Source organism: Bubalus bubalis, chromosome 16, assembly GCF_019923935.1.
Source record: "Bubalus bubalis isolate 160015118507 breed Murrah chromosome 16, NDDB_SH_1, whole genome shotgun sequence".
NCBI lineage: Eukaryota > Metazoa > Chordata > Mammalia > Artiodactyla > Bovidae > Bubalus > Bubalus bubalis.
In genome coordinates this window covers 40,271,540-40,296,199 of record NC_059172.1, presented here as the reverse complement: position 1 = coordinate 40,296,199, position 24,660 = coordinate 40,271,540, and the positions used below count along the sequence as shown (strand labels likewise).

The 24,660-nt window shown below is 44.1% G+C and overlaps 1 protein-coding gene across 6 annotated transcripts in view; it reads right to left on the bottom strand.

Annotated features, from left to right (window-relative positions):
• The window catches only part of PPFIBP2 (PPFIA binding protein 2), a 155,592-nt gene that overhangs the window by 89,964 nt on the left and 40,968 nt on the right, over positions 1-24,660 (bottom strand). For all 6 annotated transcript variants that reach the window (XM_025266582.3, XM_025266580.3, XM_025266581.3 and 3 more), the window contains one exon: positions 12,516-12,730. In XM_025266582.3, the coding sequence (XP_025122367.2) occupies positions 12,516-12,730 (215 nt within the window). The remainder of the gene's footprint in view (positions 1-12,515; positions 12,731-24,660) is intronic.

Here is a 24,660-nt window from a genome sequence, read left to right as displayed (position 1 = left end):
CAATTTGAGGGTCTGTATGGGGAAAGGCCTGTACACCCTTGGAGAAAGACTGGTATCCTTTGGAAGGTTCCAGTGTGAGAGGAGAAAAGGGGACTGGGCAGCAATGTAGCTGCCTTCCACTGCACGTGGCTGGCTCCCTGGTACCCATGCCCCTCCCCACATCACTGCCTGCCCTGTGGTACTCAACCACACCTGTTCCCACTTCAGACAGGAGGACATGTGTCTGAGCTCTGATTCACAGCTCTAGTTTCTACACCTAGCACAATTCTTAGCACACAGTAACAACTTCAATGATCTCTGAATGAAAGAATGAGGCTCAAATGGTGAAACTGGCAAGATAAGCCTGAAATTACTTGGAGGGAATGAGTTTCCCCAAAGATGCTTGACTCAGAGAGGAGAGATAGGGTCAGCTTCATCTATTAGCTCAATTCATATATGATGAATTGGAGGTTGGGGGGCGGGAAAGGGGGAGAAAGGGGTAAGAGAAGAGAGAGGGGAGGAGGAAGGGAAGGGGAGAGAGGGGAAGAGTGGAATGGGAGGGGACATAGAGAAGGGTAGTGAAGGAGGGGAGGAGGGAACGGGAGGAGAGGAGACAGACAGGAGGCAGGAGGGGAAGAGAGAGGAGAGGAGGGCGGAGAGGAGGAGGGAGGAAATCCAGATAAATTGCAGCTAAATTCTTGACATATTTTTATGGTACCCTCAAGTAGTAATTCTTACCTCAGTCCTTTTTTGTTTTCCTTTGAAACCCTAAATTTTATATTGTAATTAACTCAATCCACAAATAGCACGCTAAAGGCGTAGGATCAAACCCATAGCTGTGCCCCCTCACTCAGAAGGCCACCCAGCCAGGGGCTCCTCACAGTGAGTCACAGAGGGGCTTTGGGGGATCAGACAGGCTCTTGACTACGTCCATAAAATGTATACAAAGCACTATGAGTATGTATAAATCACTATTTCTCTGAAATAGTTTTCATCAGATCATCAAAATGATCCATGGCTCCCCAAAGATTGAAAGCCTGGGTTTTATCCCATCTAAGTAGTTACTTGGAAAGGATTAGGCTGCCCTTATTAAGCATGGTGGGGGTGGTCCCACTTCTATGGTACTGCCCTGTGAGGCAGAGCCTCAGGGACTCCCTGGATCCATCACTAAAGAGAGAAGTCTTCAGGAGCCACACAGGATACACCAGTAAGATGCATTACAGTGACCCCATACCCTCAGAGCCTTCCCAAAAGCAACTCACGGTCAGTGAGACAACTCATTACTGTCTGGACATAAGGCAGCCAGCTGAGGGCAAAGAGCAGGCTCCTGATCATTTGCGGGAGTAAAAACACACCTACGAGGCTGGAGCCATCAGTGAATTCATTCCAGGGTCCAGTGGGAGACCTCAGGAGGGCTGCTTATCTGGCTGGAATCCCATGTACGCGAGAATGACTGTGGATGGAGCTCTGAGATTTGCTCCTCCTGCTGGCGGCCAGGAATCAGGCATAACTGTGGACAGAGAAGGGTCATGAGCTAGTCAGCTGACCTCTGGCCTGCATCCTGAGCTCCAGCTCAGGGCTGAGCCTTGGCCTCTGGGCCATGTTGACAGGTGCCAGGACACCCTGATACGTCAGATACAGGCTTATGTCCTTCAGCAGGCACGCTGCACCGTGAGCCTACCTCTGGGGAGAGGAAGGGATGGCCTGAAGACCCCGGTCCTTGGGCTGCAAGGTCCTGCTTGTGCAACAGCATCCTGGCCCCATAGCCCAGGTACCCACAGTGTCCAGGCATGAAGATCCGTCTCCAAAACGGGTAACAGAAGGGGTGGCACACTCTGCCTGTAGAGGGCCAGATGGCAAACATTTCAGGCTTTGCGGGCCATATGGTTTGTTACAGTCGACTCTCTCATTTACAGCAAAAAGCAGCCACAGCTAACGTGGAAGCCAGTGAGGGTGGCTGTGTTCCAGTGACATTTTTTGTGTGTGTGTGAACAGTAAGATTTAAATTTTACATCATTTTCACATCACAAATTAGTCTTCTTGTGATTTCTCATCAATCACTGGAAATCACAAAAAATCATGCTTGATTTTCAGGGAATAACAGATAGGCAGCAGGCCAAATACAGACCCTAGATTGCTGACCCCCAGGTGAGGATGATGTCTCTCTCTCTCTATAATGAATCTCCAGGGACAGGGGGCACTCTTATAAAAATGCAGATTCAGGCCCAGCAGGCTGGGAATCGGGCCCAAGACTGGGCATCACTAACAGTCTCCCCAGTGATGCTCATCCTGCCAGTCTTAATGACCATATTTGAGGAGTGCTGCTGCTGCTGCTAAGTCGCTTCAGTCGTCTCCGACTGCAACCCCATAGACCGCAGCCCACTAGGTTCCTCTGTCCCTGGGATTCTCCAGGCAAGAATACTGGAGTGGGTTGCCATTTCCTTCTCCAATGCATGAAAGTGAAAAGTGAAAGCGAAGTCGCTCAGTCGTGCCCGACTCTTAGCGACCCCATGGACTGCAGCCTACCAGGCTCCTCCATCCATGGGATTTTCCAGGCAAGAGTACTGGAGTGGGGTGCCATTGCCTTCTCCGATTTGAGGAGTAAAAGGAAACTATTTTCAGAAGGTCCTTGGAGCACAGGCTACTGAGCAGTTTGCCTGAAGTACGACTCCTCCTGAGCCTTCCTACCTGCCTGAAAGGGCAGGACGCCTGGTGCTGTGGCTCTGGCATGCCCTCTTTGCAGGCAGAGGGTGGGCGGGTGTCTACATGCTCAGACCTCAGGTCATGCTAACCCGGCAACATCGCCCACCATGTCCCCTGGGCCCGGAGCAGGAAATTGAGTGGGGAAGGATTTATTTGCTCTTCCACCAGTGTTTGCACATTCTTGCTCATTTATAAACATTGGTTCTTAGGGACTGAACTAGTCTCAAGTCAGGTCTGAAAGAATCCAGATCTCCAGAATTTTAGTAAGGTACAATTACTTGGAAGAGGGGAAAAAAAAAAAAAAAAAATCCCCAAATTCAGGAAAATTAAAACTGCTAAGTTTGCAATGGCTGAAGGCCCCCAGTCTGGAGTGTTATGCTAGGAAAAAAAAAAAAAAAAAAACTTTCAAAATCCCTAAGGTATAGGAAACCTCTCTAGGACAGGGCCTGAAAAACACAGGTCAGGAAATGGAGAGCCATCCTAAGTAATAGAGTGCCAGTAAAAGGCGCTGGGATTAAAGGTGTCTGGAGAGAGCTTCTTAGCTTTGATGTTGGATGGTCAGGTCTGTGCTCCCAGGACCAGCAGTCATTCCTCTGGTCTCCTCCCCCAAGGAGAAGGAGGGTGGGCACAAGCAGTGGAGGCACCCCAGGCCTACCCTTTGTCCACTGGCTTCCAAGGAAAATAATTGTTTTTGCCAGCTGACTCAGGTACACTGTCCAGCAACTTCATTAATGAGAGGAGCTTATGTCCTCTTTCTACGTGGCTGGCGGAGGGTGAGGGGAAGCAGGCAGCTATTTTCTCACATAAAGCGGGTTCCTTGAGCTTCAGACTTTCCAGCATTTGTCCCTGACTCCCACCTAGTGGCTTTTTCCAGTACTGCACAGAGACAAAGGCCCTCCTCCAACCAGCACACCGGCCCAGCGTGAGTCCATCCGGAGAGAGCAGCACAGGAGAGGAAGTACCTACTACAAGTCTGAGCTCTCAAGTTCACACCTATAGAGGGACACACACTGGAAACTGACTCACAAAAACCTTCATTTTTTTTTTTTTAATGAAAAATAATCACCAAATTTCCCCTTTTCTAACATCCAGAAAGCCAACGTTTTCCTATATAACTCCTGCCTGTAACTTTTCAAAATGAACGTGTTTGCCACACAAATACCCCATCCATCTCTTAATCCAGGCCCTAGGTGGAGGACAGAGACACAGAGAATTGCAGGGCAAGCTGACGGCTTATAATTCATAAAACAGCTTCTCCCCGTCTTTTTTTCCCCCCCCCTAAACTCTGGCTTTTCAATATGGTGAACAGATTTGCTCCTCTGGCCAGAATGAAAGACGGCAGGCTGACTCTGGCAGGAACGCAGGGGCTTTGTTTGAGGAGCCGCCATCTGTGACAAGGTGGCTGAGCGGATGGGGGGCGGGGGGTGGCCGTGTGCCCTCCTGGGCCTGGTCTATTTCCTTGTTTCTGGAGAGTCTGGTTAAGAAGGTAACTGAGGGCACATGAATATCTGATATACAGACTGACAGAGGTGAGACCCAAGATGGGATTCACTTCCCCGGACCTGCCAGGCAGGCTCAGAGGAGGCTCTCCGGTCAGGGCATCCCATTTCACCACTCCAGAGATGACGGCCTCGGCTGAGCCCTGACATGGAGCAGCTATATCAAGAGAGGTTCCCTAACCTGTCTCTACTTTCCAAACTTAAAGGTCCAGACTGAGGGACTTCTCTGGTGGTCCAGGGGCTAAGAATCCACACTCCCAATGCAGGGGGCTCAGGGTTCAATCCCTGGTCAGGGAACTAGATCCTGCATGCTGAAACTAAGACCCAGCACGGCTAAATAAATATATTTTTAACAAAAGTCCAGACTGAGGAAGGCAGGGACTGATGGCTACCAGGGGGCTGCTCTAAAGCCCTTAAACTGCAGGACTGGAATGCGTGGCCAGATCCTACAGAGGGATTGTCAAACCAGCTGTTATTTCCAGTAGGGAAACTGAGTCCCAGAGGAGGGAAACGAGGTTCACCCACGTCCACATGAGGGTGGCACAGAGCTGGCCTTTTGGCTCATCCCTCCCTCCCACACTGCCTCACCTGGTCCATTCCCTTCCACCTGCCTGAACACGCTGAGCAGGACACCTGCAGCCTGGCCAAGGAGAGTCTGGGTTCCCCCGGGAGGCCAGGCCTGTTCCGTGAACCCTGCTTCCAGAAAGTAGCACAGAATACAGTCCCTCTGCAGGGTCTCTGCCAAGCTCTCCCCTTACCTGCCCTCCCCTCTGCTGCTTCTGGGTTTACTTGTCTTTCCTTAGACTTTAGCCCCTGAAACCAGGTCTTCACCAAATATCCCATGGACCCACATCTGAAGTGATTAAACAATGGGACAGTCTGGTGCCTGTGGATGAAGAATGTGTGTACCCGGCTATTAGAGAAGCCCCCAGAGACGCTCCATCTGGAGACTGCTGGCTCTGGTATCGCTTGGGCATCTCCCAGGAACCAGGCTCACTGGGTCTAATCACCCCTCCCTTGCTCACTCAGTTCAGTCACTCAGTCATGTCTGACTCTTTGCAACCCCATGGACTGCAGCACACAGGCTCCCCTGTCCATCACCAACTCCCAGAGTTTGCTCAAACTCATGGACATTAGGTTGGCGATGCCATCCAACCATTTCATCCTCTGTTGCCCCCTTCTCCTCCTGCCTTCAATCTTTCATAGCATCAGGGTCTTACTGGTTGGCTTCTCACTAGTTGGCTGTTTCCAGCCCCTTACGGGCTCCACTCTCCCTGAGGGCTTCACCCCCAGGTCACCACAAGCTTACCTGCACAGAGGGGAAAGAGGTGGCCCCTTTTTGGAACTCGGCTCCATTCCCATCACAGCAGAGATGCTGCAGCCTTCTGGCATGGGCCTCAGCTTCATCTCCTGAAAGTCCTGACCCTGAGCTTGGCCTGGTCTGCCAGCCATGAAAGAGGGGCTCAATCTTATACTGTCAAAGGTTGGCCTCATTGATGCTACTCTGCAGGCCAGGCTCCATGAAGCCTGCTTGCCTTGGACTTCAGGAACATTTCCTGTACAAAAGCCCTGTCCAAAGCTCCATGGTGTGCCACCAACTTTGAGGATAAGCCCAGAGTTCAGACACAGATACTGAAACTGTGCCCCACAGAGTTTACAGAAGCTAATAATAGAAATTCTTGAATTTGTCTTATAGAACAACAGATAAGGGAATAGCTTGTTAAAACTCTTTTGCTTATAAACTGCCCTCATTAATTAAGCTCACTTGGTTTCTTTCTTTCCTTCCATTTTCCTCCCTTTAATAGCATATCTTTCCAGCTTCACACAGCCCAGCTGTTTTCCAATTACTTGGAATCATTACCTGACCAGCATGAGCTGGACAGGGGCTGGTTAGCACCAGCCTAAAGCTGAGTCTGTGCAGATGTCTGAATGAATGGCCTTTTGACGTCAGAGGATTGGAAAACTCCACCCTCCGATGACGCTAAGGGTCTCCATCTCCAATATGCGGAAACATGAACCCAGACGCACCTGCACAGAACACGATTTCCTCAGTCACCTCTCCCCTAAGACTACCCTGCTTATCCCATAAATACTCCAACTCCCTCACCTTTAGTGAGGTAGATCTGAGACACAGTCTCCTGTCTTCTCAGCTATCTTGAGAATAAACTCTTCCTTAGCTGTAAACTATGGTACCTCAGTGTTTGACTTGTTGTGTGTCAAACAGATCTGGTTGGGTAACAGTACTGTTCCTTTCCCAGGTGGCTCAGTGGTCAAGAATCCACCTGCCAATGCAGGAGATGCAAGAGACACAGGTTCAGCCCTGGGTCAGCAAGATCCTCTGGAGGAGGAAATGGCAACCTACTCCAGTATTCTTGCCTGGAGAATTCCATGGACAGAGGAATCCACGTGTCACAAAAAGTCAGACACAACTGAGCACGCACTGATCCTAGAACAAGGGAATCCAGGCCCTTTGTTCCTTTTATCACTGAAGCCCCAGAGGGTCTTCAGCATAGAGAGCCCCCCACACACCCTTCCAGACCTAAAGCCTACTCTTCCTCATTCTATTGGCTGCCCAGAAAGGGAGGATCCTATTTTAGGCCCCAAAGCTCTGGAAATATGCTCACAATCCAGTACCCCTGAATCCTGGGCAGTTCTGTTCCACTTGTATTTTTACCACAAGTCTGGCCTATTTATAACTATTTCCAGGCCAAGGATCCTTGCTGATGGCCACTGTGCCCACCCCTGCCAGCACCCAGCAGAGGAGGAACCAGCCCCACTGTAAAGAAACACAGCTGCCCACACACAGTCTTTCTGACCACAGTGCACTAGGCCCAGAGCTCCCTCTCCACTTAAGATGTAAGGGCAGGGGCCCAGGACGAGTCTGCTGTTTGCTGTAAGCACCAGCCACGCCCCTACATCCACCATGGCCCCTTCAGCAGCCCCCGTTTCTGTGCACTGCAGTCGCCATCATCTGAGCCTGAAGATCCCCGTTGCAGCTACTACTGAACAGAAGACTGCGATTCCTACCACATGATCCTCTCCCCTCTCACCACAGCTAATTATTGGCCCTTGGGTGGACACCTGGCCCAAAGGCAGCTAGTCCATATCTGAGTGTAAGTGAAAATGTCTTTAATTTCTATTTCTTTTGCATTTAACATTTCTTCATATACCTGGAGGACTTAGTGCAAAAATTGAGAATTAGGTGAATGAGATTCTCTCCTTCAGGGGTTAACACACATATACAGAAAACATGAACTTGTCAATCAACAAGAAAACTAACATCAAACCTAAAGGATGTGTGGCAGTCACCGTGAGCTCTCTTCCTAAGGGCCATTCGTTTCCCCTACTTCTTGGTTGCTCCCTGACAGAGGTTCCCCTCTGCTGTGATGAGAGTGCCAGCCTCCCTTGCAGCTAGGGTACGCACATGCGAACAGATCCTGACCACTGGGACCATATGGGAAGCTGCTGGGAGGTTTCAGATAGAGGTTTTCCTCCCCAGTTTATAAGAGGAGGACATGTTCTACCTCTGGACACAACTATCTGTGTGAAGGGAGGCTGCCCAGAGATGCAAGTAGCCTTCTTGCAACTTGCCCTACTTCTTAGGGCAGCAGTACCCCAACCTTTTCAGCACCACGGACCAATTTCATGGAAGACAATTTTTCCATGGGTGGGGGTGGGTGAATGGTTTCAGAATGATTCAAGCTCATTACCTTTATGCGCCCTTTGCTGCTGCTGCTGCCAAGTTGCTTCAGTCACGTCCGACTCTGTGCAACCCCATAGACAGCAGCCCACCAGGCTCCCCAGTCCCTGGGATTCTCCAGAACACTGGAGTGGGTTGCCATTTCCTTCTCCGATGCATGAAAGTGAAAAGTGAAAGTGAAGTCGCTCAGTCGTGTCCGACTCTTAGCGACCCCATGGACTGCAGCCCACCAGGCTCCTCCATCCATGGGATTTTCCAGGCAACAGTACTGGAGTGGGGTGCCATTGCCTTTATTTCTAACCTAATGCCACTGCTGATCTGACAAGAAGTACTGGTCTCCAGCCTGGAGGTTGGGGACCCCTGTGTTAGGGGACATATCTGAGGAAAAACCAACCTCTGAGCATGGGGAGGGAGAAAGATAAGAAAAATCAGTGTCTTTGAGGTCATCCCAGAGCCACTGATTTAACCCTGGGACCACCCATCCCCTGGACATATATTAGTTACATATAACTAATACATGTATTATTAGTTATATGTTAGTTACATATATATTAGTTATATGTTAGTAACATAACATATGTTAGTGACATATAAACCTCCTTACTGTTCGTATTTTATTGAGAAAGAATCCCCACTGACAGATGTCATGAGGCAGGGCTGGGTCATGCTAGGCAGGATTATGACAACTGAGGTTTATGACGAAGGAGAACAGTGCAAACATCCAAGGGATGCACAGATACCATGAATGAGAAATGAGAAGGCACAAGCCTGGCTTCAAGCTATCTTATTAGTTCCAATTCTGAGTCACATGTGTTTTTGTGTGTCTTTTTTTTTGGCGGGGGAGGGTAATAATTCGCGTGAGTCTCTGTGGTTTAAGGCAGTGCTTTACAAACTTAAAAGTGAGTAAGAATCACCTGGAAATGGTTCAGTGGGTTGGGGAGGGGAGAGGCAAAGTCTAACTTTTTTTTTTCTTTAAGACAAGCTATCAGGGGATGCCAAAGCTGCTGGTCCATAAACTACAATTTGAACAGCAATACCTTCTAATTAAAAGTACCAATCTAGACTTTCCTGGTGGTCCAGTGGTTAAGAATGTGCCCACCAATGCAGGCGACAAGGGTCTGATCCCTGGTCTGGGAAGATTCCATATGCCACAGGGCAGCTAAGCCCGTGCACCACAACTTCTGAGCCCAGGCTCCACAAAAAGAGAAGCCACCACGATGAGAAGACCAGGCATGGCACCTAGAGAGCAGCCCCCCTCACCACAAATAGGAAAAGCCTACACACAGCAACAAAGACCCAATGCAGCCAAAAATAAATAAATGAAAATTTAAAATAAATAAATAAAAGTACCAACCTAAGGCAATCTAAAATTAATCTAAAGAGGAGCTGTGGGTTTGTTCACTGCCTTGAATTCTATTTCCATACAGATAAAACCTGCTATGGACTGTGTGAGCACCAGATTGTAAAATGACTTTAAATCTGGGAAAACGAAAATACACACAGGTGGTCTCTGTCCAGAATCAAAACCTTAACAACCAGCCCTGGTATCTTGGAATGTTTATATGAACTTTTGACCCTGCCCCCCTCAAAGTACACCACTCATAGGTTGCTGATGGCCATAATTACTCCAAAAGATTTATGAATGCAACAACTTTTAGAAACATCTATCCCAAGGCAAGCATTTCCCCAACGGTTATAAAAAGCCACCAAAACAGATCTGCAAATCTGAACGCAAGCTGTTTTCTGGGACGGATCTTGCAAAATCAACCACCACCACGACCACTTTTAGATCCAAAATAGTTTTTAAGAATCTTTTTTGGAAAATTATAAAAGTTAGATCCTTATTTCATACCACACACTAAAAAGACTGCAGATGAATACAAATCAAACTATAAACCTACTGGAGAGACTATCCAGGTGAATATTATTTGATCTGAGGTCGGGTAGGGCCTTTGTAGAAAGAAAAGAAGCTCAAACAGGAAAGACTGATAAAATTACAATTTTTTTTATAATTAAAAAAAAAAAAAACCACCAAAAACATTTAAAAACAAAAGAGAGGAAAAGGAACACCACAAAGCAAAGAGCTAGTAAAAAGTCATTAAATATAAGAAAAGCACTAAAACCCAAATAGGGTCAGGGAGGCAAGAATACAGATGCTAACAGATCAGACTATAAGCAGGCACAGCCAAGAGACTCAAAATAATCGCTGGGTTGTATATGTGAAGAAAATATTAGAACTATTTTCTTAATTGGTCTTTTAAAAAGGATCTTCTATCTGGGACTATGTTTTATAATTTAATATATGAGGACAATTCTCCATATATGAATATGTATATTTGGAGAATGAATTTTTTTTTCATATTGGGGTACAAGATCAAAAGTTTGGAAACCATAAAGAATAAATACTAATAAGCTTATTTAAAAATTCAGCCTTTCTACTAAACAAAGAAATGGAAAGAAAAAATGAAACTCTCTTTCCTATGAAATTAGCTGTTTTTTCAATCTTCGTGCTTGCTGTTGATCAGGATGTACCTCAAGCCCTGCCAAAGAAAATATAAATGGGCAAAATCTTTCTGAAAAGCGGTTTGGAAAAAATGTGTCACAAGGCTTAAAGATATTAATACCTTTGATCAGAGTTTGCCAGACTTAGCAAACTGCATGAAACACACTTATTAAAAAATATTGTTTATCTAAAATTCCAACTTAACGGAACATTCTGCATTTTATCTGTTAAGCCTGCTTTAACTATTATTCTACTTTCACAAGTCCATCTGAAGAAAATATTTAGAGATAAATATTTCTAGACAAAGACAGTCTCTACAGCAATGCCACGTTACTAGTGAAAGACTAAAAAATATCTCAATTCAATATTAGAGGAATGGTTACATAAATTCAGGCATATCTGTACAAGGTAAATATACATAGTCACTGAAAATTATGTATTGATAGTCTGTCTTTATCCTGCTTCATGCAGATATTCACAAGTGTTGCTGGAAAAATGTTCAGTGTTTCCTGCCCTGCACTGGCTAGAAATGGTACATATTATACAATACATGTGCACCGTCTCACCTTTCTAAAGTTTAATAAGCTTTGAGTTCTAAAATGCATCTAGACCCAAGGATTTCAGGCTGATTTATGAATTATGAACCTATATCATTTTCTAGAGGCTTCATAAAATTTTCTGTAAACAATGCAGCCTGAGTCAGGACTAGCAGGATTGCACAGACGGATAGATGCCAATGCCAGGAGTAAAGTGAGCTAGAGAGTCGCAGCTGCACAACGAGGTGAGCAGAAGATGGTCAGATATGACAGGGCAGAAGCCAGGACCAGCATCATAAAGCAAACACAGTAACAGCCAGAGCATGCCTCTCTAGAGAGGCAAAGGGGATCCTCTAGCTGGGGAAAAAGAGGACTAACCTACTAAGCCATTCGCTGGCAGCTTCCAACCTAGTTAAAAGAGTACGTGGAGGGCTTCCCCAGTAGTCCAGTGCATGGGTTTGATCCCTGGTCTGGGAAGATCCCACGTGCTGCAGGGCAACTAAGCCCGTGAGCCACAACTACTGAGCCCTCCCTCTAGAACCTTCGAGACGAAACTATTGATCCCACATCCTCTGGAGCCCGTGCTCCACAAGAGAAGCCACTGCAATGAGAAGCCCACACACACAACTAGAGAGTAGCCCTAGCGCCCACCACAACTAGAGAAAGCCCACGCGCAGCAGCGGACCCAACACAGCCAAAAATAAAGCAGCAAATAAACAAATAAAAAGAGCCCGTGGAGAAGCAGGTGGGGGCTTCTATTATCAGTCTGAGAGGACCACCAAGAACCATCTTCATGGGGGGGAGGGATGAGAAGCTGGTCTGCAAACCAGAACTGTACAGGCCCACCCAAGACCCACCCAGGAGCCTTCACCTTCCTGTGGGCAATCTTGGTTGCTGCTGTAACTAATTACCACAAACTCAGTGACTTGCAATGACACAAATTCATTATCTTACAGTTATGGAGGTCAGAAGTCTGAAATGGTTTACTGGGCTAAAATCAAGCTGTGGGTAAGACTGTTTTCCTTTCTGGAGGAGAGGCCAGTTTTCCAGCTCCTGGTGGCTGCCTGGTTCTTGGCCCTTCCACCTTCAAAGACAGCAGCGGTCGGGGGGTTGGGGGATGAGTCCTTCGCCCATTCCATCACTCCAACACTGACTCATCTGTCTCGCCTTCCTTTTACAAGGACGCCAGTGATTACACTGGGCCCACCTGGATAACTCAGGCCACTCTTCCCACTTTAAATTCAGCTGATTGGCAACCTTAATTCCACCTGATTCCTTCCCTTCCGCCACGTATGGAAACTTATTCACAGGTTCTGGCAATCAGGATGTAAGCATCTTCAGAAGATCATTATTCTCCCTACCACACTGGCATTGGCATGTTACAGAACCCTAGGTTGACAGCGCATGTAACAAAAATATTGAACAACACATATCATGAGCATGATAAAGAATTCATCAGTGTTCAGAGGAAGGCATGCGGATGTGACTATCGACAGACTCCTGAAGAGGAGGAGCTCGGACACCCCAGATAAACCTGATGGCATTCCACGGGCTCCGTGACTGCGCTCCCCCACCCAGGCCACAGGCCTACTCACCGAGCTCTCCTTGAACCATTCCTTTATGTAGGCAGCTGTGGGGCCCGGGATCTGGCTCAGGAGGGCTGCCCTCTCCTGAGGATGCTCCAGCATCTCCAAGGCCAGCCTCAAGTCCTCGACGAGATGGAGCACTGGGAAGGGGTTCATGTAGGAGCCTGGGGAGGTCGGTCCAGGCTCACAGGTTCCATCACTAATATCTGCCCCTGTTTTAGTTCCTGGAACAAGAGAGAGGTGGGAATCCGGGTGAGAATGGTGGATGCCATGGGCAAGGAACTGCTAAAGAGCAAAGTTAGTGAAAGAGGAAGGGAGAGGGATGGATCAGAAGACTAGATGACCACTTCTATCTCGCAGAATCACTCACAAAGTGAACTTTGCAGAAATCATCTTTCATCCTGGGTTGGGCATGAGAGGAGATGACTGTGCCCACTGTGACTGGCTGGGGGAAGCTCACATGCTCAGACAAGCGGGCGGGCACAGCCAGACCTTACCTGCGACTTAGTACTTGTGTGCTGAAACAGTGAGAGGCCAGTCCCCAGCTGTGAGATGAATAAATGTGTCTTCTTGAACTTAAAGTGGTCAACTGTATGCACAGAGAGCATCCTTGTGTGTGCATTCCACCCCCTCACCCCAAGGTGGATCCTCACTCCGGGCTGGTCTAGTGACTTGCTCTGATCAACGGGATGCAGAGGAAGTCATGCCGCGTGGGATCTGGTGAGGAGGAGTGAATCAAAATCTTTCTAGATCTTCCCGTTGGGCGATTCTATATCCTCTGATACACTCACACCTTTGACTCGTATTTAACACCGTGTGTATCCTTATTTCATCTCCCTTCATGGACGGTGACGTCTCTGAGGGCAGAGGCCCTGTCATCAGTGGCTGACACAGTTACCGTGCCCCCTGCCCAGTAGACTGTGAGGGGAACTGGCTGGATGTCCGTACATATGCTTGCATGAATAGCTAAGAGGAAGAATGCCTGATTTCCACAGAGATCTGGGATACTGGGTCAGCTTTTTCTAAATTGGTATGTCCCAAATAGGACTGTGTTTGCCTTTCTAAACCCCACCATTAAAAAAGAAGAAAAAAAAAAGCCTTCTTTGCATAGATGGTGATATATTTTCTAAACCAAAACTGGGGCAACAGAGTCTAACAAAGGATTTCTGTGCTTCTTTCATCAGTTAAGAAACATTTTAGAAAATATGGTTCATGGTGGAATTTCCAGGGCATTTGAATTGTTTATAAAGCCAACAGAATAAAATACTTGAAATCAGGATCGTGCTGGAAAATGTGGGCTGTAGAGCCACCATATCCACGGTTACACTGCAGGCCTGTCGTCTAATTCCAGGTTCCTCTATTCCCTTCAAAGCCAACTTCCTACTTGCCATGGCAGTCTTTGGAATGAGAAATACACACAGAAGGAAACAATTACTTTTAGATTGCTGGTTTGCTTTCTGAAAGTGCAGGTTAGAGGGAATTGTGGATCACAATCCACAAACAAGTCCGTGGCTCTGGGGAGCTAGGAGACGGCCCCGTTACCCCACTCTGATGTGTGCTCACCAGTTTCTGGCTTCTACAAATCCAATTAAGAGTTGCCTAGGAAAGGTCACAGTCAAAAACTTCAGGAGAGAAAATGGACAGAAGTAGAGTAAGACCTCCAATCTCTAAACAAATGCTAAGTCATGCCTCTCCATCCTGAACACACTCCAACACACACACCCACACACACACACACACACACTTACAAATGTAGGATAAGTCAGGCCAGAAGTATGTGGGAAGACTGAGATTTTCATTCATTTTCTATCAGTGAGGCCTTGGACAAGTCCCTTCCATTCTGTGGGCCACTCCCTGCCCCTAAAGCCTTGGGATTTTTTCTATTATTCAAATATTTTACGTGTGTGTAAAGGTGTATGAGTGCATGTGTATCTGTGTCCATTTTTGCATGTAATGTGTACATACATAAAAGACTTTAATTTCAATTTCTTTACAATTTACATCAATATATAGGCTCAGAAAATGGTCCAAAATGGTGAAACTTCTTAGGCCTAGCACTAGCAAAGGTAACAATTACCCAGAAGACTCAATTCCACATGCCACACAGATTCTCTACAGCCAACTGACTGCTACGGAAAAACTACAATCACAGAGGGAAACACACAAAAACAGGACTATCAGACGCAACAAATAAGAAAATGCATACCCTCATACCTGGGTTTAACAAAACAAAACAAAAGTGACAATAACAGAAGGCAAGATGTTGACCCCTAAAGTGCCTCTCAGAAAACAGCAGTTCACCTCCTGCTCAAGCCCTATTAGAGTTTCTCTTTGGGGGCAATCTCTCAATTACTTTATCTTGAACAATAAAGCATTCTTTGGAGAAGATAGATTAACACAAAGGGCTTCAGTTTTATATACATACTGAAATCCTCTACAGATGCCAGAGTCCAGCCTCCAGGGCTCTAGTTTGATTGGTCTGAGGCTGATCTGGGATAACAAAAAGCTCCCCAGGTGATTCCAGTGGGCAGTTTAAGTGGAAACCATTGACTAGCAGATCAAATTAATCAATGCCAAGTTTTGATGTTTAGAAAGGACACTCCTGAGAATTTTTATCTGAAGCACATTAAAACCAAAATTTAATACAGATTCAGTAATTGTTAGGGGGAGATGAAACAACCCAAAATAAAAGTATAGGATTTTATCAAAAGCCTTTCAATGGTCATGTTCAAAAGCAACTAAGTATGTGTAGCAGTTACTAGGATTATTCAGAAATGTTTTGGATCTCCTCCACTTCAGCTCACACTGGAACAACACTTCCGCCCCTTGAAGCTACTCACAGCCACATGACTTCCTCTGGCCGATAAACATGAAAAGTGACATTGTCACTTCTAGAAGAAGGTCATTAGGAACAAGAACACAATTCCTTTTATCTCTTTCACTTGCTCCAGCCTCTGGCAATGGTGGGAACTGAATCTACCCATGTTCCAAAGAGATGACGACATAGACCAGAGCCCTAAGCAGACCCGGGGCAGTGCGGGAACTTGTGGTCTAAGCTGTTTCAAGGCAACTGATATTGTGGGACTGTTTGTTACTGCAGCATGACGACGTAGCCTGTCTTCATTTACATGACATATGTTACACAATTCAGACATACGTACATACAAACAAGGTAAACTTTTTAAAAATGGTCTTTATCATACAAATGGGGTTCTTCAACATGAGATGAAATAATTGATGGCAGCCTTGTATGTGAATTTTCAAAGTGCTGTGTTTACAACAACTTAAAAGTAAAAATATGGACTCTAAAACTGCACATCAAAAGCGTGATGCGTGTTGGTAGCTCCAGCACTACCTGGGAGTGTGGTGCACATGCAGACTCTCAGGCCCCACCTCTACATTCTGTTGACATCCCCAAATGCTCTTTAGCTGCTCTGGGATGCTATATTTTTATTCAGAAACTAGCTCTTATAATGACAGAAATAGTATGTTCGGATAAAGGTAAAATGCTTGAATAAAAGTATTATTTAAAATGTACTGGTGAGACAAAAAATTCGTAATTTTTTGCAAATTAGTGCCTGTAAATACGCATGTGAGTAAATCAATATTATGAGTACTTGTCTATTTGGGAATACATTTGGACATATGTTTTACCTAAAGGAAAGTAAAAAAGGAAGATGTAGAAACTTTAATGAAAGGACAAGAAAGCATGAGAAAAGAACAGGAAAATTTGAAAAAGAACCAATTGGAAACCAAAACACAAAGAATACAGTTACTCAGGTTAGAAAATTAAGTGCATAGGTTAAACAACAGATAAGAGAATTACTGGAATGGAAGGTGGAAGAAGCTATTGAAGCAGAGGCGAAAGAGAAAATGGTTATGGATTTATCACCAATAAAATCTTCATTCGGGCTTCCCTGGTGGCTCAGTGATAGTGAATGTGCCTGCGAAAGCAGGAGACACATGCTCCATCCCTGATCCAAGAAGACCCCACATGCTGCAGAGCAGCTAAGCCACAAAAACTGAGCTTGTGTTCTAGAGCCTGGGAGCCACAACTACTGAGCCCACATGCTGCAATTACTGAAGCGCCCTAGAGCCTGTGGTCTGCAACAAGAGAGGCCGCCACAATGAGAAGCCCGTGCAACATAAGTAGAGAAAAGCCCTCGCTGCAAGCAAGACCCAGAACAGCCAAAAAAAAAAGAAAAACTTCAATCTTCTCAGTTTAAAGACACACATTGAGTCCCCAAAGGGATACATTAAAACAAATCCTAGCAACAACACAGTGAAACTGAAGAACAAAGATAAAAGAAATTTAAAAGCAACCAGAGATAAAAGATATTCTACAATTAGACTGTCAAAGACTTCTCATCAGAAGTCCTGATGACCACAAAATATCTTCAGGTAGCTACCAACCTATAATCTGTACAAGATAAACTACCACTCAAGATTTAAGAATAAAATAAGGACATTTTTCACATAAATGACGCATGCAATTTATTACTGGCAGAGTATTTCTGAAGGGATTTTAAAAGATCTACTTCATGAAGCAGGAAAAACTGCACCAACTAAAAAGGAGGGGGATAGAAGAATCAACTCTGTCAGAGAAGTTGTTTAAATTGTTCACTAAACAAAATAAACACTGTCAGTTTAAAAAACACACATGGCAGGGGAGAGGGGCAGCTCTGAAGAGTGGTTGAACCCAGGGTCTGTTTCCCCAGGGCCAGCTGCAGCTGCCCCCTGTCTCTCTTCCAAGACAAGCAGAAGAAAGACCATGTGAGAACACAGTGAGAAAAAAACAGTCCACAAGCAGTTAGAGAGGTCTTACCAGACATCAACCCTGCCGGCACCTTGATCTCAGATTTTTCGGCCTCCAGAACTATTTTCCATTTCTTCTTGATGCTCTTCAGTGGTACACAGTATGGCAAAATGTATATGACAGGAGTATTTATAGATAGCCGTTACTTAGGCGGAGCCTTTGAAATAGAGAGGAGCTGCAGCTTCACCCTCAAGACACAGATCTGCAGCCCCTTGGGCACCATCAGACACCTCCACTGAAGACCCAGAATAGAGACCACTGGACCACATGTCCTGTACATTCTCTAACAACTACTTAGACCTAAGGTCTTTGTTTCAACATTTTTCTTTGAGAGCTAAGACTAGTTTATGAAATATGGGATGATGAAAAAAACTTGGATTTTGAGATCCAATGGATTTAGTATTTTTTCCTAATTATGCTTTCCAGTTAATCCTTCTATGCCTCAATTTTCTGTCTGTAAAAAAGGAATAGCAACACTGTTTATCTTTCACAATTTTCATAAAGATTAGGTCAAATAATGCATTATGATATCTGATAAAAAATAAATGCTCAGTGAATAATAATAAATAGCACAATACTTGGGGAACTATAAATAAAGATGATACCAGAATACAAAACTATGGAAGACGGGGCACTGATGGGAATTAAAGCATTCTAAGACTCACGTACTACTGAAGAGGAAGACAATTATTCTATAAAGATATTTGTATTTCACCTCTGTGGTAAGGATTCATGCTAAAAATGTAAGGATGAGCATTAAAAATACAGAAATAGATGTTTGACTTCCTAACAGAGATATAAAAACAACTTGATCAATACAACAGAGGCCAGCAAGGCAAAACCAAAAACAAGTTAAAAAAAAAAAGTTAATAAGAAACAAAAACATAAAATGGAGAAATAAGCACATACCTATCTATATACTACCCTACAAATAGCTGTGAAAAGAAGAGTAGCGAAAAGCAAACGAGAAAAGGAAAGATATAAGCATCTGAATGCAGAGTTCCAAAGAATAGCAAGAAGAGATAAGAAAGCCTTCCTCAGCAATCAATGCAAAGAAATAAAGGAAAACAACAGAATGGGAAAGACTAGAGATCTCTTCAAGAAAAGTAGAGATACCAAGGGAACATTTCATGCAAAGATGGGCTCGATAAAGGACAGAAATGGTATGGACCTAACAGAATCAGAAGATATTAAGAAGAGATGGCAAGAATACACAGAAGAACTGTACAAAAAAGATCTTCATGACCCAGATAATCACGATGGTGTGATCACTCACCTAGAGCCAGATATCCTGGAATGTGAAGTCAAGTGGGCCCTAGAAAGCATCACTATGAACAAAGCTAGTGGAGGTGATGGAATTCCAGTTGAGCTCTTTCAAATCCTGAAAGATGATGCTGTGAAAGTGCTGCACTCAATATGCCAGCAAATTTGGAAAACTCAGCAGTGGCCACAGGACTGGAAAAGGTCAGTTTTCATTCCAATCCCAAAGAAAGGCAATGCCAAAGAATGCTCAAACGACCAAATAATTGCACTCATCTCACACGCTAGTAAAGTAATGCTCAAAATTCTCTAAGCCAGACTTCAGCAATACGTGAACTGTGAACTTCCAGATGTTCAAGCTGGTTTTAGAAAAGGCAGAGGAACCAGAGACCAAATTGCCAACATCCGCTGGATCATCAAAAAAGCAAGAGAGTTCCAGAAAAATATCTATTTCTGCTTTATTGACTATGCCAAAGCCTTTGACTGTTTCTCATGATGTACTCTGCATAGAAGTTAAATAAGCAGGGTGACAGTATACAGCCTTGACGTACTCCTTTTCCTATTTGGAACCAGTCTGTTGTTCCATGTCCGGTTCTAACTGTTGCTTCCTGACCTGCGTATAGGTTTCTCAAAAGGCAGGTCAGGTGGTCTGGTATTCCCATCTCTTTCAGAATTTTCCACAGTGGGCCTTAGGAAATATTAATATGAACAAAGCTAGTGAAGGTGAGAGAATTCCAGCTCAAATATTTAAAATCCTAAAAGATGATGCTGTGAAAGTGCTGTACTCAATATGCCAGCAAATCTGGAAAACTCAGCAGTGGCCACAGGATTGGAAAAGGTCAGTTTTCATTCCAATCCCAAAGAAAGGCAATGCCAAAGAATGTTCAAACTACCGCACAATTGCACTGATCTCCCACACTAGCAAAGTAATGTTCAAAATTCTCCAAGCCAGGCTTCAATAGTTTGTGAACCATGAACTTCCAAATGTTCAAGTTGGATTTAGAAAAGGCAGAGAAACAAGAGATCAAATTGCCAACATCCGCTGGATTATCGAAAAAGCAAGAGAACTCAAAAAAAACCATCTACTTTTACTTTATTGACTACACCAAGGCCTTTGACTGTGTGGATCACAACAAACTGTGGAAAATTCTTCAAGAGATGGGAATACCAGACCACCTGACCTGCCTCCTGAGAAATCTGTATGCAGGTCAAGAAGCAACAGTTAGAACCAGACATGGAACAACAGACTGGTTCCAAATCGGGAAAGGAGTATGTCAAGGCTGTATATTGCCACTCTGTTTATTTAACTTCTATGCAGAGTACATCATGCGAAATGCTGGGCTGGATGAAGCACAAGCTGGAATCAAGATTGATGGGAGAAATATCAATAACCTCAGATATGCAGATGACACCACCCTTATGGCAGAAAGTGAAGAGGAACTAAGGGGCCTCTTGATGAAAGTGAAAGAGGACAGTGAAAAAGTTGGCTTAAAACTCAACATTCTGAAAACTAGGATCATGGCATCTGGTCCCCTCACTTCATGGCAAATAAGTGACAGACAAATGCAATGACATGACATGCATGACATGACAATGCAAACAGTGACAGACTTTTTTTTGGGGGGGGGGCTCCAAAATCATTGCAGATGGTGACTGCAGCCATGAAATTAAAAGACACTTGCTCCTTGGAAGAAAAGCTATGACTCACCTAGATAGCATATTAAAAAGCAAAGACATTACTTTACCAACAAAGGTCCATCTAGTCAAAGCTATGGTTTTTCCAGTAGTCATGTATGGATGTGAGAGTTGGACTATAAAGAAGGCTGAGTGCCAAAGAATTGATGCTTTTGAACTTGGTGTTGGAGAAGACTCTTGAGAGTCCCTTGGACTGCAAGGAGACCCAACCAGTCAATCCTAAAGGAAATTAGTCCTGAATACTCATTGGAAGGACTGATGCTGAAGCTGAAACTCCGATACTTTGGCCACCTGATGTGAAGAACTGACTCACTGGAAAAGATCCTGATGCTGGCAAAGATTGAAGGTGGGAGAAGAAGTGGAAGACAGAGGATGAGATGGTTGGATGGCATCACCGATATGATGGACATGAGTTTGTGTAGGCTCCAGGAGTTGGTGATGGACAAGAAAGACTGGCATGCTACAGTTCATGTGATTGCAAAGAGCTGGACACAACTGAGCGACTGAGCTGAACTGCCTTAACAATATGATGATGTTTTTGTCATACCATCACATTCATGTCATTCGTGTCATCAACATGAATTGGCCATAGGTATACATATATCCGGAGAAGGCAATGGCACCCCACTCCAGTACTCTTGCCTGGAAATCCCATGGATGGAGGAGCCTGGAAGGCTGCAGTCCATGGGGTCGCGGAGAGTCGGACACGACTGAGCGACTTCACTTTCACTTTTCACTTTCACGCATTGGAGAAGGAAATGGCAACCCACTCCAGTGTTCTTGCCTGGAGAATCCCAGGGACGGGGGGAGCCTGTTGGGCTGCCGTCTATGCGGTTGCACAGAGTCAGACATGACTGAAGTGACTTCACTTATACATATATCCCCTTCCTCTCAAACCTACCTCCCATCTCCCTCCCCATCCTACCCCCTAGGTTATCACAAAGCACCAGCTTTGGGTTCCCTGCATCTTACAATAAACTCCCACTGGCTATCTGTTTTACATATAGTAATGTATATGTTTCAATGCTCTTCTCTCAAATCATGAAAATTCTTAAAGAGATGGGAATACCAGACCACTTTCATGTCTCCCGAGAAACCTGTATGTGAGTCAAGAAGCAACCGTAGAACTGGATATGGAACAACAGACTGGTTCAAAATTGGGAAAGAGTATGATAAAGCTTTATATTGTCACCCTGCTTATTTAACTTATATATATACATCATGTGAAATGCTGAGCTGGATAAATCACCAGTTGGAATCAAGATTGCCAGGAGAAATATCAACAACCTCGAACATGCAGATGATCAAACTCTAATGACACAAAATGAAGAGGAACTGAAGAGCCTCTTGATGATGGTGAAAGAGGAGAGTGCATTGATGTAGGTACTTTTGAGCAAAAAAAAAAATTAAGACTAATCACATATACACACAATCACTGGATAAAATGATTTAAAAAACTATTTGAACAAACCTATAAAAAGTTGAACCATAATTTGATAATTTACCACAGCGAAAATACCAGGCCACATACTTTTACAAGTTAGCGCTAGCCAATGTTCATGAAGTGAATGATTCTCATCTAACTCTTGTGTTCAGTTAGAAAAAGAGGGACTGTTCCAAACTGCTTCAATAAGGATAGCTGCCAGTACAACTTACAGACCAGACTGTGAATGGTGACCCCTGTAACTGAACAATTTAGCAGTTCTGAGTACTACAAAGACAAATTACAAGCCTTCTCACTGATGAACTTACATATCAAATCCTAAACAGAAATTTACAGACTAAACCTCACAGTGTATAAAAATGACCCTCTCCCTTGGATCTCCCACATTGCAGGCAGATTTTTTACTCTCTGAGCCACCAAGGAAGCCCTACATATCAAATCCTAAATACAAATTTGCAAACCAAATCCCACAGTGTATAAAAAAGACCCTCTCCCTTGGGAAATGACAGATCGAGCAGACCCAAAATTAAAAACTATAGTGGTGATACAGCAAAAGACATATAAAGAACTATGTGCTAAACACTAGAGACGGTACATTGTGTTCAAGCACATACAAAGCCTTTTTTCAAAAATGACCATAGACTAGGCCATACAGAAAGTTTCAGCAAAAATCAAGAATTGCTATTATGGGTACTATTCCAGTCTCCGTATTTCTGTGGGAGGAGAGAATGGTTTCCACCTATCTCCCCTCACTCAGCTTCTCCTCAACAGAGGAATACCCCTTCTGATGACAGAACTGAAAGATGGAATTCTCCCTAGAGATGCCTGTCCCCATATGCAGGCATTATCTTCCAAGGAAGCTTTCTGAGACCAGCTCCACCTCCAGCAAGATGGAAGTCTAGAAGTTTGGGATTACATTCAATTCAAGGAAGTGTGTAGGATGAGTGGATTCAAGATCTTGACTGTGGCTTCAGGTCAAGTTAAGGTTCCTAGGCAATTAAAGTAATGATAAAGCTGATACTTTGATCTCTTTGTATCTGACTCCTTTGTCTGTTCCTTAAGCGGAACCAAATAAGCAGGGGAATAAATGGATGCCATTCTTTTTAAATTTTTTATTTAAGTATGGTTGATTTACAACATTGTAAGGGATGTTAGTTATTACCTTTGTGGTAGAATAATGACCCTCCCAAAGATGTCCACATCCCACCCCTGGAAAGTATGGGTGTGTTTGTTACCTAATATAGCAGAAGGGACTCTACAGATGTGATTAAGAATCATGAGATGGAGATATTATCCTGGATTTTTAATCACATGAGCTCTTAGAAAAGGGAGGCAGGAGAATGGGTCAGAGAGATGTGACATGAGGACTCGCCCTGCCACCGCTGGCTTTGAAGATGGAGGAAGGGGTTGTGAACCAAGGAAGGTGATGGTATTACAGCTGCAATAGGGCAGGTCATGACAGACTAGTTGTACTCAGAAAAATCCCAAAGGACACCCTAAAATTAAGAAACACAAATACATATACTTTTTAAAGCAATGGAACTGAAGGAAATTTCCAGAGCTCAGTAGCTCAGGAGAAAAAGAGCATTTGAGCTGATGTTCCTGGCACACCTGGGCTTGAACGGGCTGCTTGAGGAGACAGGAGACAAAGTTTAGGGCCAGAGCAAAGGGAGAGGTCAAATGGGAGACCTTTGCGTAAGGCCAGGAAACAAAGGGCAATACCCTCAGCCTATCACTAGAAAAAATCACCCACTGATCTTGGCCTTGATGCTGGAATATGAACACAAATAAACAATTCTATGTTTTCAAACATTAAAAGAAGGGTAGGAGAAGTGAAGAAAGAGAAGTGCTGAAATCAAAAATTAAATAGTTGATAAACAAATGAGACCTAGTCAACATAAGCTTTCACACAACAGAGGAAACCATCAACAAAAAGACAACCTAAGGAACAGGCGAATATATTTGCAAATGACACTGCTGAAATTTAACTTCCAAAATATACAAACAGCTTATGCAACTCAACAACAAAAAAGCAACAACCCATTCCAAAAAGGGCAAAAGACCTAGCCTTTTATCCATAAGACATACAGATGGCCAACAGGCACATGAAAAGATGCGCAATATCATCACTAATTATTAGAGAAATGCAAATCAAAACTACTGGAGATATCATCTCACAACTGTCAGAATGGCCATCATCCAAAAGTCAACAAATATAAATTCTGGAGAGGGTGTGGAGAAAAAAGAATTCTGCTATGCTGTTAGTAGGAATGTAAATTGGTGGGGCCCTTGTGGAGAACAGAACGGAAAAACTAAAAATAGTTACCACATGATCCAGCAATTCCACTATTGGGCATATATCTGGAAAGGACAAAAACTGTAACTTGAAAAGATACAGGCACCCCAATGTTCACAGCAGCACTATCTGCAATAGCTAAGACATGGAAACAACCTAAGTGTTCATCAACAGACGAAAGAATGGATAAAGAAGATTTTCTACACACACACACACACACACAGAATGGAATATCATTCAGTCACAGAAAAGAATGAAATAACACCATTTACAGCAACATGGATGGACTTAAAGATTATCATACTAAGTGAAGTTCAGAAGGAGAAAGACAAAAACCATATATCACTTAAATGTGGAATCTAAAATAATGATACAAATAAACTTATTTACAAAACAGAAACAGACAATGTTCTAGTCAAAGTGACAAAGCAAGAGTCAATAAATTCCAAAAAGGATCAGAAACCGCGTTAACCACTACAATTAAGTTAGTCAATTTTAAATACATAATATTATATATTATTGATTTGTTAAGCTGAACAGATAGATTCAAGTAAGTAGAAAAGAAAATGATAAAGAATATATATTCAAAGAAGTTAAATATGTACATATATAAAGCATAAATACATAATGTCTCTCTCTCTCT